General features: G+C 42.5%; 1 protein-coding gene across 7 annotated transcripts in view; it reads left to right on the top strand.

Moving 5' to 3' along the window:
- Positions 1 to 14,240, top strand: part of dbn1 (drebrin 1) — an 87,643-nt gene that overhangs the window by 55,478 nt on the left and 17,925 nt on the right. For all 7 annotated transcript variants that reach the window (XM_069716652.1, XM_069716696.1, XM_069716685.1 and 4 more), the window contains exons 2-3: positions 11,166 to 11,221; positions 12,993 to 13,105. In XM_069716652.1, coding sequence (XP_069572753.1) covers positions 11,166 to 11,221; positions 12,993 to 13,105 — 169 coding nt within the window. The remainder of the gene's footprint in view (positions 1 to 11,165; positions 11,222 to 12,992; positions 13,106 to 14,240) is intronic.

Below are 14,240 nucleotides of genomic sequence, written 5' to 3'. Positions count from 1 at the left end.
GGGCCCCAGCTGAGGTTGTTTTGACGGTCCTGTCCTTCTGCAACTCTGTCGCTCCGCGAAGGCGTTCGATGACTTTCCAGGACAAGCAAAACGCATTTCTGTCTACAGTGAAACGCGGACGACCTCTCTTGCTTGTTTTCACTGAACATTTAAGACCCTTCGCACTAAAACACAAAAAAATACACAAAAGACACACACGACAATGGAAATGTTTCCAAAGTGAGGGACACACTTGTTGCAATAGTTTGTAACTCATGATGTGACTGAAGTTTCACTTCATGAATCAATAACTACCCCCGTGTACCAGCATCCGCACTACCAGACTATTTAGTAGGCCGGAAAAAGATCTAGTATGTCCCAATACTTAGTATGTTAAACGCAGGATGCCAAAAGTACCAGGATGTTCGACTACATCCGGTCGTATTCTGCAGTCTGCAGGCCAGCGTGCTACTCCGGCTCTTCCGACCCACAATCCTTTGCACGGCAATGCATCGACTGAGCCGGTGAGACGGTTGGTGGCGCTGATGCTTCGCCCACAAAAGGAAGAAGAAGAAGAAGAAGAAGAAGAAGAAGAAGAAGAAGAAGAAGAATTCAAAGGAAGCGAATTCGTTCCAAATCGCTGTACTAAAAGTAAAAAGAAATAGCATGCGATTGGGAACGCAGGTTATTAGAAGAACACGTGTGCATCACTTTTTAGTGCCCCCCTGGGAACATTTCCTTTGTTGTCTGTTTTATTTACAGCAGTTCTTGTATTTTGTCTGCGCCTCCACTAAGAGGAACGAGGTTATAAATTAAATTCCAGGGAGGTATAATAGTTTTATCCACAAAAAAAGTTTGGGTTTCGGGTTAAGCTCGTCTTCTCTCGGGACTTCATAATCTTCCATATTTCTCTTCTCTACTTTCACTTCAATACGATCACATCATGGACACCTGAAATGTTTTCCGCCCAGAGGAGAAATGAAAGCTACTGTTGAGGGACTGAATCCAATTTCCCTTTTTTCTTGGTCACTTTGTCTATACCATTTAACTTCTCTGTTTTGTTTCCTTTCAAATTTAACAGCTGTGTCTCTTTTTTTTTTTTTTTTTTAGAAGATCGTTCTTATTTAGGCTCACGAATGAAAATCTTGTTACTGTCGTCCGTGACGAGGTTCCAGCTTTTCTGTTGTCTTTTGAGTTTTTGCAGTTGTTGCCAAATTCAGATTAGTATTTTGGGAAATTATCTTTACACTTTTGTCCGTCTGAGAGTTTCAGGGATTTGTGCCAGCCCTCGTTCGGGTTTTCTCAGCTCTTTCAAATAACACAAAACAACTGCTGATTGAGACAAAACTCTCCAATCTCGGCACCACAAAGAGCCCGCTGCCCGACGCGGAGACGGCCGGTTCGGGCGAGCGCTGGTTTGCTCACCGAATTCTTGGGTATTGATGGAAAACGTTCCCTCTGCAATTTCGGCGCCTCAGCGGCAGCTGTTTTGGTGAGATAGTTTTCCATCTGGTGAATCCATTACGAGCCGTGCAGGATTTGTTTCGGATGTGAGGTGCAATTGTAGATGTCGGTGAATTCTGGATGACGGACGTGAACTCTGTGAGATGCAGAAGAAAAACTCGGCCCGGTTTCATGTTTCAGCTGCACTTTGACTGCCACACTGGAGGGACTCAGTTTGGAAAGGTTTTTTTTTTTTGCTCGATTTCCTGACTGGTATCCAGATGCTTGGGTTTGTTTTTGCTGTACAAATACTGTATATTTTTCAGCTGAATTAAGACACCTGAGGACAGTAAGCTGCTTCTGCATATTTTTTCTGCAGTGTTTTTTTTTTATTTAGGAAGCTTGATTCAGCATTCGGGCCTCATCTGTTCTCAGATTAGCTTCTAGATTTTTTTTCACCTCGCTGCCCTCCGTGTTGCTGGTTAAAGGCATACGTGTCAAAACGTCAACAGTTATTCTGTGAGATGTGACCACCGGATAACCTCCCTTAGAGCAGAATTATCTGTGTCTGGGAAGGAATGTTTTTGAAATATATATATATATATATATATGTATATATATTGGCCTCCGTGTGTTTGAATTGATTCCAGTTTATATCAGCAGGCTTTTTTTTTTTGTCTCTGAAATACTTTCCAGAAAGGCAACTATAAAACTACAGCTGCATACAAAGCTCCGGTGATTTTTCACACTGGAACCTGATCAGATTCATAATCTTGTTTATGTTTATTAATACTTTTTGATTTGGTCATTTCAGCCTGCATTTTTTTTCTTGGGTGTCTGAAAAGATGAATAAGAAATGACCAGTAGCAAACATCAGATGTCGTACTGCCTAAAACCTCGTGGTCTGAAAAGTGAAGCTCATGCCTTAAAGTGCAGTACCACTGAGGGCCACTAGGGGTTGGCTCCAAAAAAACCTCTGGCTCCAATAGAGTCCCATTCAAAAAGCGTCAACTTCTCTCATGAAATACAAAGTCGGTAAAAAAAAATTCCACGAGTCATTATTTAAATTCACTCCTTTTAATAAATGTTCTGATGGTTCTTCTGGACATAATTCCATAATTCTTTAGATATTAGGCCTCAAAGAGAGGTACGTTTGGGGGCGTGTCTGGAGATGGAGACGGACAAAATGCCAGACTGGAGGCTTCAAAACAGCAGTTCAAAAACCAATGGGTGACATCACGGTGGGCTGAAACATCAGGAGAGACTCAGGAACTATAACTGTGAGAGCAGTTTCACTGAAGTGTCCAGAGTCAAGAGCTGTTCAAAGAAAACTCAAAGAACTGTGAAAGGGTTGAAATACGTTTTTTTTAAAAGAGGGGGACGGGTGCAAGAAGCTGAAATCGACAGATAGTTTTAGAGAAAAGTTGCTTTTCCATTTACTTCCTTTGTCCTCTTATCTTTTCTCCCTTTGTGTCACTTTTTCACCAGGATTAAACTGATTCTTTCAGGAGCTTTTTCCTCTTGGTTTTTCTTTTTTTTCTTTTTTTTGTTTTGGTGCTAGTGAGTGGGCAATTTCATTCTGTGAAATGGGAAAGCCTCGAAGCTTCAAGCAGCCTTTAGCTTCAGAGAAAAAAGCCCGAGTGAGCCAATACGCAGACACCGCTGGATTTATGCTTAAGTGGAGTCACGTACTTCACAAACTCTGCTCACATTAGCGGTCCGTTTGTTTCGGAGAGCCCGGTCGAAGTTAATGCGGAGCCGTTTCTCATTGTTTCTCCGTCCAATAATGTGGTATGCGAAGAGGATTACAGCCTCGTGGTGGCGCGAGCACATCCACCCATCATCCATCTTATTTCTCCCATCCCGGCCGTCGTCTCATTCATCAGGTCGGCGCGCAGATTTCTTTCCTTCACTCCCTCTGAAGCATGAATTCCTCGTCCTCGCGTCCGTCCGCCTCATTCTTCTCGCATTAAGTCACCGTGTAGGTTTCTTGCCGCATAAATCCCGACCGCAGGACTAACAGGCGCTGCCAGCGTACTTAATCATCCCCCGTCGTTCTCTCCGTCCCGTCTCCGTCTGCCTGCTTCTGTCTTCGCGGTATTTACAGTCTCTCTGTTCTGTCTTTCTCTCCGACCGCACATATATTTTTTTTATTTTCCCTCCGGCCATTAAAAAAAAAAAAAAAAAAACCAGAAGAAATATTGGATTTTTTTTTTTTTTTTTTGGTGTTTGTTGGGGGAACAAGGCTTGCTTCGCTTTTGAAATCAGACAAATAAAGAATCACGAAAGCGACAGTCTGTATTTTATCGCTCGATTTTCACGCATTCCGTTCGTCATGAGACAAACTTCATGGTTTCGCAGGAATAGTTTGGTCTCATTGCAAAATCCTCATCTTTTGACATGGAAGCATGGCAGATTATCGAAGGGAAACGAGGCGACCCGCTGCGGCCTCATCACGTGGCCGCACCATCCTTTCCTTCTCTCACTCTTTGTTTTCAGAATGAACTGCTTACTCCACTTCCATGCCTCATTTTTGTTTCTTCTTCTCGAAACGAGCCAGTCGGCCTTCTTTCCCATGTTTCATCTTCTCCGAGTCGGTCTGCGAGCTGACGGCAGCCCAGAGACGCTCGGAGCTTCCCGGCAGGATTCGTAACATCAGCCGTCTGGCGACGCGTCTCCGCGCGGCCCGAGGACGCCTTCGGCACCGAGCCGGAGCCTTTCAGGAACTCTGAACAGCTTCACGGCCTTGTTCTGCGGTCCTCCTAAAGCCTCTCTGACCTCTGCAAATTGATTTTCAGCAAGTTGTCACGGCAACGGATGCGCTTCATGCATGCTTGCAGCTGTTAAATGTAAAACCGATTTGATAAAGAGGTAGTCCTGAATTTCTTTTTGTCTAATTGTCTAATTTCCAACTTACTACTCCAGTTCTTACTCATTTTTAAAGCGAGTTGTCGTATTATATATTTATATAGTCGATTCATTGAAACTCGAAGGATCTCGTTCGAAAGAAAAGCGCCGCTGCAACGACCTCTGTTGACCTTCCAGCTAACCTCCCAGCTGGGCGTTGGGTCTCCTGTGGTTTCCAGGCTTTGTTGTATAACGTGTTAAACTCCCTTTCGGCAAAGAGAGCACGGCAGGGCTTCGGATTAAGTTGTAGGAAACGTTAAGGTGAGGACTTCTGCGTTCGACCAAACTCGGTGATGATTTTTATAAATCGGGTGACAGTTTAGTTTCTCAGTGTTGAGTCTCGTGCGCTCGATTCTATTCTTTGTGTGCGTACCGTTACGCGAACAGTCGTGGAGTCTGTAAGTGCGGCGACGTGGATAAGCCTGTTTGTGTATCATGAACTTTGACCTCGCGCGTATCCTCACCCTGCTGTCGCTTCCCGTAAGAAGGAAAGTCTGCAGCCGGCTCGGTGCGTCAGGGCACATCCCTCTTTTGAAGTTGTGGAGTCCAGATGGATCATTGCAACACACGCACACGCACACACACACACACACACACACACACACACACACACACACACACACACACACACACACACACACACACACACACTGTGTGTGTGTGTGTGTGTGTGTGTGTGTGTGTGTGTGTGTGTGTGTGTGTGTGTGTGTGTGTGTGTGTGTGGGTGTGTGTGTTTTGCCCTTCAGGTCTCCTTCAGCTCCTCCTCCCTCCACCCTCACCCCTCCCCCCTCATTTCCTATCGTCGCTCCCCTCGGGTCACAAACTGCTGTTACCGAGATAACGATGTGGGATGTTGCCCGGTTGCCATGGCGACACTCCCAGTAGGGGTTTGTGTGTGTCTGTTGGAGGTGTGGGGGATTGGGGGGTGGGTTTGCTGGATGGTCGTAGCAACCGTTTTTTTTTTTTTTTTTTCAAACAGCGCCACGGTCGGTAAGCTTGTGAGAGCCGCCATCTTTGCAGCTACTTTTCCTTTTCCTGCTCAGAGCTACTGGTTGTTTAGTCATGACCCCAGGATGAGCTCCCTTTTAAAACAATACATTTCCCAACTGCAGTTCAGTTGAGTTTACCTGATCCTGTGTTTGTGGAAACTGCGTCACAGACTTGTTTAATCAGTCCCGGTCCGTCCCGTTCCTGTAAACCGATCCTGTGTATTTATCCTCCGCAGACTGTCGTCAGCATTTCAGATCCAGTCGTTGCCTCGTGGTCCCGACAATTTGTGCTATTTTGTTTTTTTCGCGACTGACTCAGTGTTAATCAACTGTCAGCCGAAAATAACTCCGTCGCTTCTCCCCGTTAAGACTTCTGTTGTTTATAATGATCAGAAAGTGAAACGGGTATGATTTATTTCCTGTGTGGCTCAGAGACTACGGGAAGAAGGAGAACAATAGGAAAGCAGAAATGTAGAAACAAACATGAAATCATCTCAATCTGTGAATAATGGAGCTGTGAACTCTCCGAGCTTTTTCTGGGCTGTTTAATTATAACACTGTGTAGGTGAAGTATTACATCAGGCCTCCGCTGCTGGAACCGAGCAATCTGAATACAATGGCTGATATAAATGACCGGGTTACTGTTTTCTTAGCACACTGTACAGAAAACAGGTCTTCTGCACACCTAAGGCAGCACAGACACACACACACACACACACACACACACAAAGGAATTTATATAAGCTATGTATTGTAAAGTGTATTTCCTGTGTTCTTGTGTGACAGTGATCGCATTATGTTTTGAATATTTTGAGGTTTATTGTGGGCGTCTGTGGCCCACTAACCTTGAGGTTTGGGGTTCGATCCCCCGTTCCTCCTGTCTACATGTCAAAGTGCCCTCGAGCAAGACACCGAGTTGCTCCCGATGGCGGGCGAACGTCTCGCGTTGCAGCCTGGTCGCCATTGATTTGGTGTAACGATCGTTTTTGACGATGCAACAAAGTACTGAAAGAGTATTATTATTATTCATTTCATTGTGTTATATTTTGATATGTCAGTGTGAACGTTACAGTTTGCTTTCAAATATTCCGTAAAAAATACAATAATGACGTCTTAATTTCTTTCGTTCCTAAACAGCAACAACACTAAGATACGGTCGCTTTCACCCGGCTTGTTGCTGCTGTGTGTAAATCACACGATCAACACACATTATGTCATATTGAATTGCTGCATCAGGATTCACACGACGGTCCGCGTATCCAGACATTAACTCCGGATTTTGTTTATAGACGTTGCTGCGCTCCCTGTTCAGGCTGGATTATAAAGAAAAATTGGTTTCCTTTACTTTAGCGCTGTTATAAAATGTTAAAGAACGACGTGTCCTTCACACTTTCACTTGAATATGAATAAGAATTGCAGTGATCTAAATTACTGTGCGTGAAACGAGAGCTTTGTTCTGATTGGACACTCAGATTTACAGACGAACCTCAGTGATGATGAACCGAATCTGATCCGCTGATTAACTGAGTCCTCTTCAATCACTCATTATTCCTCTCATCTTCTATCCTCCAGCTGCTGGTTGCTTCTTCCTCTCGCTCTCCTCTTGTCCTTTTTGTCCTCCCTTTGTCTCCTTCTCCATCCTGTGACAAAACTCTTTGTCAAACATGCATCTTCTTTTTTTCCTCCTCTTCCTCCTCTTCCTCGCTCAGCTGTGCTCACACGACACACACCGAGCTGTTTCTAGGTCATGAGGGCTTTATATGAATAATAAACAGCTGTCTGCTTTAAAAAGAATTATTTATAGAGCGACTCATTTTCTCTTTATCACTCTCTCAATCTTAAACACTTCCTATTTTTCTTTGTCACCCCCTTTTCTTCCATTATTCTTTAAGCCCTATTGTCTTTATTATCTGTCATCTCTTTTATTTCCTGCCTTCACCCTGTTTGTTTCTGCCGCCAGGATTCTTGCTTCGATGCTACTATCTATATCTGTAGTAGTAGTAGTCTGCCTGTTGTTTACCAGGATTTGTTGGGAGGTGACTATGTAGGCCGTAGACTGTGTAAGTGAGGCAGATGCGGAAGTGCCTCAAAGCGCAATACCAAAGAGGTCCACCAGGGGCTGGCTCTAAAAAAAGAAAAGACTCCCATTCAAAAAACGTCAACTTCTTCTGGTGCCCAAAAACCAAATCCAACATGGTGACAGTCAAAATGAGAGACTGGAGACTTAAAAAAAAAAAACGACAGGGGACGTCACAAAGGGATTACATATATGATATGATGTACGGTATATAAAAAAAACCATGGGGTGGAGATGTATTGGGTCTTGCATGAGAACAGAGGCCCTTGGGTTATCAGTCAGTACGGTTTACTACAGAAGAACTGATTTACTGGTTTGAAACAGACGATTATAAATCCCACAGTTAAAGGAAGGAACAATCCTTCAACGTTCTTACGTAGCCTACAATTTCTGATCAGACGTCTGCGGCTGCCTCCACAATTACTTTATTCAGAGCAGCTGCCAAACACGTCAGTGGAATAAGAGGAAGCCTACTTAATATGACAGAAACCAGATTTGAGAAAAGTCTCGTTATGGGATACGATTTATTTAAATGTACAGTACAGCGAAGATGAGAAGTGTACGGTTTCCCTTAAGTGGAATAATCTGGAGCTGAATGGATTCTGATGAAAAACATGTTCTTCCGGCTTTGGACTCCAGAGTTCAAATTCAAAGTTGGTACCATCAACCAGCGTTACAGCTCAAATATGTTCTGGAGTGATTTTTATCCCAGCGTGATTCAATTTGGATGCAAGACATGAAACACAACCTGTTATTCTCTGAGCAAAGTCAAGAATGAAAATGAAAATGGAATATTAAATAGAGCTGAGCAGAGAGGAGGGAATTCTGGTGATGTGATACGAGCATAAAAAATACGATGCGGCATTAACTCGCAGAGAGAAAGAGAAAGAGAAAGAGAAAGAGAAAGAGAAAGAGAAAGAGAAAGAGAAAGAGAAAGAGAAAAAGAGAAAGAGAGAAGAATCCGAAAGTGACTTGGCAGAAACGAGGCAGGCTGAAGTCAGCAGAAAGTCAGGCGGTGGCCAGGAAGCTTCAGAAACAGCGTGAGGTCATCTGGACCAAGTCCGGCTGGTAATCCCCGCCACACACACACACACACACACACACATGCACACGCACACACATATACACACTGTAACACACTAACACGCACACAAACAAACAAAGGCATCAAATGAATCCAACTTTACATGTTAAATTTTCTCACATGGAAGAAACAGAATAAGATAAACAGACAAATAATAGAAATTTAAAGTTAGAAATGATGAAATAACAATTATCAATAGTTTCAAAATGAATTCTTAAATTCAACTACACAATTACAAATAAAATGGAGGGTGAGCTGGAAACTTTTTTGTAAAAATTAAAAACATGACCAAAAAAAACGTCAGAAAATGACTCCAAAATCATCCCAGTGAATAAATTGAATGATGATGGACATTATCAAACACGCAGATCCTTCTCAGCAGAGATCGTTTCAAACTGTTTTACCTGAACCCAGAGTTTATCTGCGTGTAATCGTCAACAGCACCTCTGAGCTTTTGTGCTGATTTGAGTTTTGAGATTTTTATGTCTGTTTTTTTTTCAATAATAATAATCTTCAATAATCCACAGTGCGCTGCTCTCCAGGTTATAATCTCCTCTTTTAACCCCGATAGATTAAAAGGTAATTTCTCCAACCTCAATCCCGCCAAGCATTTAATATGTAGAAAAATCTATTTCAATAGCTCCTGTTGGGTTTCCACTTCCACAATGAACACCATAAATACCTTTTCGTGCATCTGGAGAGAGTTTTATTTCCTGCTTCAGTAACAGATTACTAAGAAATGGAAGGACATCAGGTTTGATATTAAAGAACTGAAAGAAGATTTCAATGCTGCCATGTTTGAAAGCTCTTCAGCTGCATCCCCCTTTAATATTTCTTGGTTATTTAGCTCGTCTGACCTTGACTTTAAAAGACCTGCTCTGGAATAGAGATGAATGTCCAACAGGACTTGAAGGAAATAAACTCAAATTAATGTCCAAAAATATGCTTAGAAGAGATGTTTTAGAAGTTGCCTCACATTTTAACATTTATTCAGTGCCACACTAATCCAGGGATAATTATCTGTACATCCGTGGCAAGTATACAAACACTGTCGCTAATTCGGCTAATTTTAATGGTACCAATTTGACAGTAAGTAAAGAGTACAGGCTCACAGAGAACAGCAGCGCCTACCTACAGCTGACATTATAATTATTGGGCTTCCTGGCTTTAACTCTCCTGATGAATATATGAAATATGATTTTCTGTTATAGATTTCACTACCCAAGAATAAGAGTCTACATATTTTTTTTTGCAGTACCGCAAGTTGCCACTGTGAATGCTATGGCGCCACCGTCGAGACAAACTGTAGTGTGCAAATTCCACCCTTGTGGGGACTTCAGTGTGACTTCACGTTTATTGCCTTGTTTTATTGTTGATTAATATTGCAGATTAATGTATTTTTTTGTTTTTGTTTTACCAGACGGTTTTAACAGGAGGTCAAACAGTTTCATTGTAGAGATGCAGACTAAGCTGTAAATCAGTACGTATGTGTGTGCACTGCACCTCCATCTACTGTAGATGTGAGTTCATGTGAGAGGCAGACAGAGTTCAAACTGAAGGAAAATGGCTGCAACGTGTGTGCCTGTGTGCTTGTTCTGATGTCCAGGTGGGGACTTGGAGACACCGCGGGGACAAAGATTGGTTTAACTTTGACTTAAGGTGACGGCTTGGCATTTAGTTGCGATGGTTAAGGTTTGAGTACGGGAAAACATAATGTCAACGAGGGTCCCCATTGGGATAGTAAAACAAGTGTGTGTGTGTGTGTGTGTGTGTGTGTGTGTGTGTGTGTGTGTGTGTGTGTGTGTGTGTGTGTGTGTGTGTGTGTGTGTGTGTGTGTGTGTGAGAGAGAGATGGGTGCGCTTGGAGTTTTTGATGACATCAACGTCTTGTTTATTCAGCGGTTTAATAAACTTACTCAGAACAAACTAGATGGTCGAGAATTTGGAGCTTCAACAGAATACCGAGCGGATTTATACAAACAACTTATGCCATGAAGTTCAGGCAGGAGATCTCCAATGGTTTTTGTCAATTTCTTTCGTTTGTTTCCATGGCAACTCCATCGTTTAGCGTCGTGTCATTTAGACGCGGCTGTTCCTCAGATGAGGCGGTCGTCTTCTCTTTCTTCTCGTACCAAACGTTTAAACCGTCCGGCAGATTGTTAGTGACGCCACCGGCTGACTTTGCTACGAGCTGATTGGCTGTTGAAAGCGATGACGGGCCAGACGTTATAAAAACTGGTGAGGGAAACGGGCCCGTTTATGCCCGCTGTCACTTTTCCGTTCTAAAACAGCTGTCGTTAAATCTTCGGTCTGAACTGGGCTTAAATTGCTTTGTAAATCAAGTGTCTGCCAAATATGTGTCAGGCGTTTCAAAAACAAGTCTACTCTCATCTCTGAGTCTTTACTTTAGACTTTAGACTTTAGACGCCAGCATGCTGACAGACTGATGGTATTTAGTACAATGTTTGCTGTCGGTCATTCCCCCGTGTTATTTAACCAGATTTCCCGTCTGTCTCTTCTGACAGGATCTAATAAAAGAGAAAAATAAATAAAAACCTAACAGTGACTGAATCGCACATTCTCAACACTTTCAGCACATGACGCTGCAACGTTGCGAATGATGAAACGGCGTCGTGTTTATTTTTATGTCTAATTAACACTCTCTGCCTCTCTTGTCTTTTTAACAGGGCCTTGTACACATATGAGGATGAAACTAACGACTTGACGCTGGCATCATCTGGAGGTAAAGTTGTTTTTCTTATTTTAACTTCCCTTCCTGGAAAAAAAAAAAAAAAAAAACTCCACCACCAGTCCTATCATTTCGGGTGTGACGTTATTACCGTTTTAATGTCTGTGTTTTAATGAAAACGGCCGCCGCGCGAACATTTTAACGTCACGTGTGGGCGCTCAGACAATGTAAATGTGATGAGCTCTGCAGCTCTGAAGCTGCTGCTTCGGTGGTAAAAAAAAAAAAAACCAACAAAAAAACCAACAATCACGTTCTTTGTCTCCTGATTGTTACGGAGCCATCAGAGAGACGGCTTCGTGATCACCGCCGGTAATGATGCGCCACGCGGTCGTTACAGATTCACGATACTCCTGTATGTTTGATTCACACGCGCAGGTACAGTCGCTGCGTCCTTGAATTTGCTTGTCACGGAAACTGCAACATGTGATTGAGAGGGCGATTAATTAAGAAGCCTTTAATCGGTCGTGGCTGTTCAATCACAGTGAGAACTCATGACGACGCAGGTCAGGCCGTCATCAGCTACAAATCAGCTGTGGTCACGTGACCAGTACGGACCGATGAACCGTCACCTAGGACGTGGGGCGCAGGTAAAGACGCACGATAGGAGACTTGGACTGGAAACCAAATGCAGATTCTAATCAAAAATCTTAAAATCTCTTAATAGTTTAAAATACATTTAAACATTAAGTGGCAACTAACATTTAAACTGACCCAGTTTTTCCTAAAAATAAATAAATAAATAAAAAATACAGAAAGGCGCAGTTACAAAACTGGAGACAAATCCAGCTTTCCATTTAAACCGGGGCTTTTAATAAGTAGATCCAAAATGATTCTCTTTGTAAGACTGACTTTTCTACATGCTCGACACCAGATATCCTCAATGAACCAATTGGGCCTTTAAAAAAAAAAAAAAAAAAAAAAAAGGGAGGATTGCCTCGTTATGCCCGCAGTGGTTTTAGTTTCCTTCACGTCTGCAGCTTTTCCTGAGAAACGTGAATATTTCAGCAGCAGCTGAAAGGAAACAGCTTGTGCATCGGCACCGTAAGCCTCTGACGAATCTGCCTCCCGCTTTGGATCAGAGCCAGTAGATCACAGTCATGTTTGTGTATTTGCATGTGTGGTGTATACAAATGTGTGTGTGTGTGTGTGTGTGTGTGTGTGTGTATACATACTGTATCTGTAGCTGTGTAAAGAAACAGATACGTCGACAACAGGGTCATAATGCGACGCATAAAACGAACAGCCTGGAAGGCAGATTCTGTTCCGCAATGCAACTCCGTAAAATGACTCCACTGCAAGTAAAAGTCCTGCATTTAAAATATAAAGTAGAATTTGGAAGTATGACAAGAAAATCAACGTCGATCGTGTTTGAAGTGTAAAGTAAAAGTATGTGTTTGGAGTTTTATGTGAATACTTTGTGATCAAATTGCAAAAATTGGAAGTTGAGTAACAGAATATTGATTTTATATATATTTTTTTTTACGGGATAACACTTTATTAATCCCTAGAGAGGGATATTTGTGTGTTTCAGCAGTAATCTGTCACATTAAACACATTATAATTTATAAACTGATTGTCTAAAAGTTGCAGATGAGTGATTAAATCCAAACATTTAACCGTCAATCAGTTTTTATTTTGACGGGTGAGTACCAAACTAAAAGTCTGAACACTGTTTAACTTCGAGTAACTTTGCAGAGAGTTTTGAAAACGCGTTTTCACTTGGTCACTATGGGATGGTAACGGAGCGTGTTGTTCTGTGATGCAGGAGGTGGCCTGGCAGAGATCACGCTGACCTTTGACATCGGCCGGGTGATGTACGGCTTCTGCAGCCTGAAGGAGCCCTCTGCCGCTCTGCCACGATACATCCTCATCAACTGGGTGAGTCTCTGGGTTAGAGGCGGGGTGGGGGGTAGGGGGAGGACGTAACGCCGCGCGCCCCCCACGGGGCAGCACACACACATCAAAATGTCTTTCACCCTAGTAAAGGAGAATATCAGAGACATTAAGGGTCAGAGCACATTTTGGATTTAGCAGTTTTAGCTGACGTGAAGGACCTGGAACGAGGTTCAGTCCGGAGCTGCAGCCGTGGACGCGATGACGTCGCCATCTGCAGGCAGAGGAAGTAACAACTTTCCTTTGGCGCCACCTGCAGGCAATGAGGCTTACAACAGCTACTGGCTTCAGTGTCACTGTTGCGGAGAAATAAGTTCTGCAGGGTTTATTTCCCCAGAGAGATTTTCTTTTCTTCTCGTGAGTCTGAGTTGATTGACAGGAAACAGAACATAATGTAAAGAAAAGTTCAAAAATAAAATTTCAGCTACAAAATGTGGTGCATTAAAATCTATGTATATTCACTTTGCATCCTGATCATATTACACTGATTTTCAGTTGCATATATGTAACCACCTTTAACAGAAAAGAGAAAAAAAAAAAAACAACCCGAGCAGGTCTCCCTAGATTTAATGAAGCAATTTGGTTCACTCCACGTCTTTGCCCAGCAGTGCATTAAAATCTGAATTAATTATAGTTGATGCTCATGTTTTTTTCTACCTTGGCTAAGTAATTGCTAATCTTAACCTTCGCTCATGATGAAGCCATCCTTTCTCTTATTGTTATCCATTTTTTTTTGCATTTACACACACATCTTTCACAGAGTACGCTCTTTTCTGGATTTGAAGCTTTGTCCTCTCGCAGTTTATTTTGACTGTATTGTTTCATTTTTGTTTCCCTCTCGGTACAACTACGACAACTACTTTATTTTACATTAGCAATACTTAAAAAAGTATAGTTCGTGACATCTGTCCCTGGATTTGAAAATGATTTAAGGAATCACAAGAAAAGATTCAACAATAAAACATTTGAATTAAGAGTTCAACAGTCTAAAACTCAACTCCTCTGCTTCATGATTGATTATAGGATTATACTGACGACGACCAAACAGCCCACAAACTGTCATCAGATTCTGATTTAAACGCTGTTTCCCTTCGAGCTTCATCCACTTCAAACCCAGCGA

This window comes from Brachyistius frenatus, unplaced genomic scaffold, assembly GCF_029030835.1.
Source record: "Brachyistius frenatus isolate BFR_SWC_R1_liver_20210118 unplaced genomic scaffold, ASM2903083v1 Contig_5, whole genome shotgun sequence".
In the NCBI taxonomy this organism is placed as follows: Eukaryota; Metazoa; Chordata; class Actinopteri; family Embiotocidae; genus Brachyistius; species Brachyistius frenatus.
The sequence above is the reverse complement of the archived record's forward strand: the minus strand, read 5'-3'. Positions and strand labels throughout refer to the sequence as shown.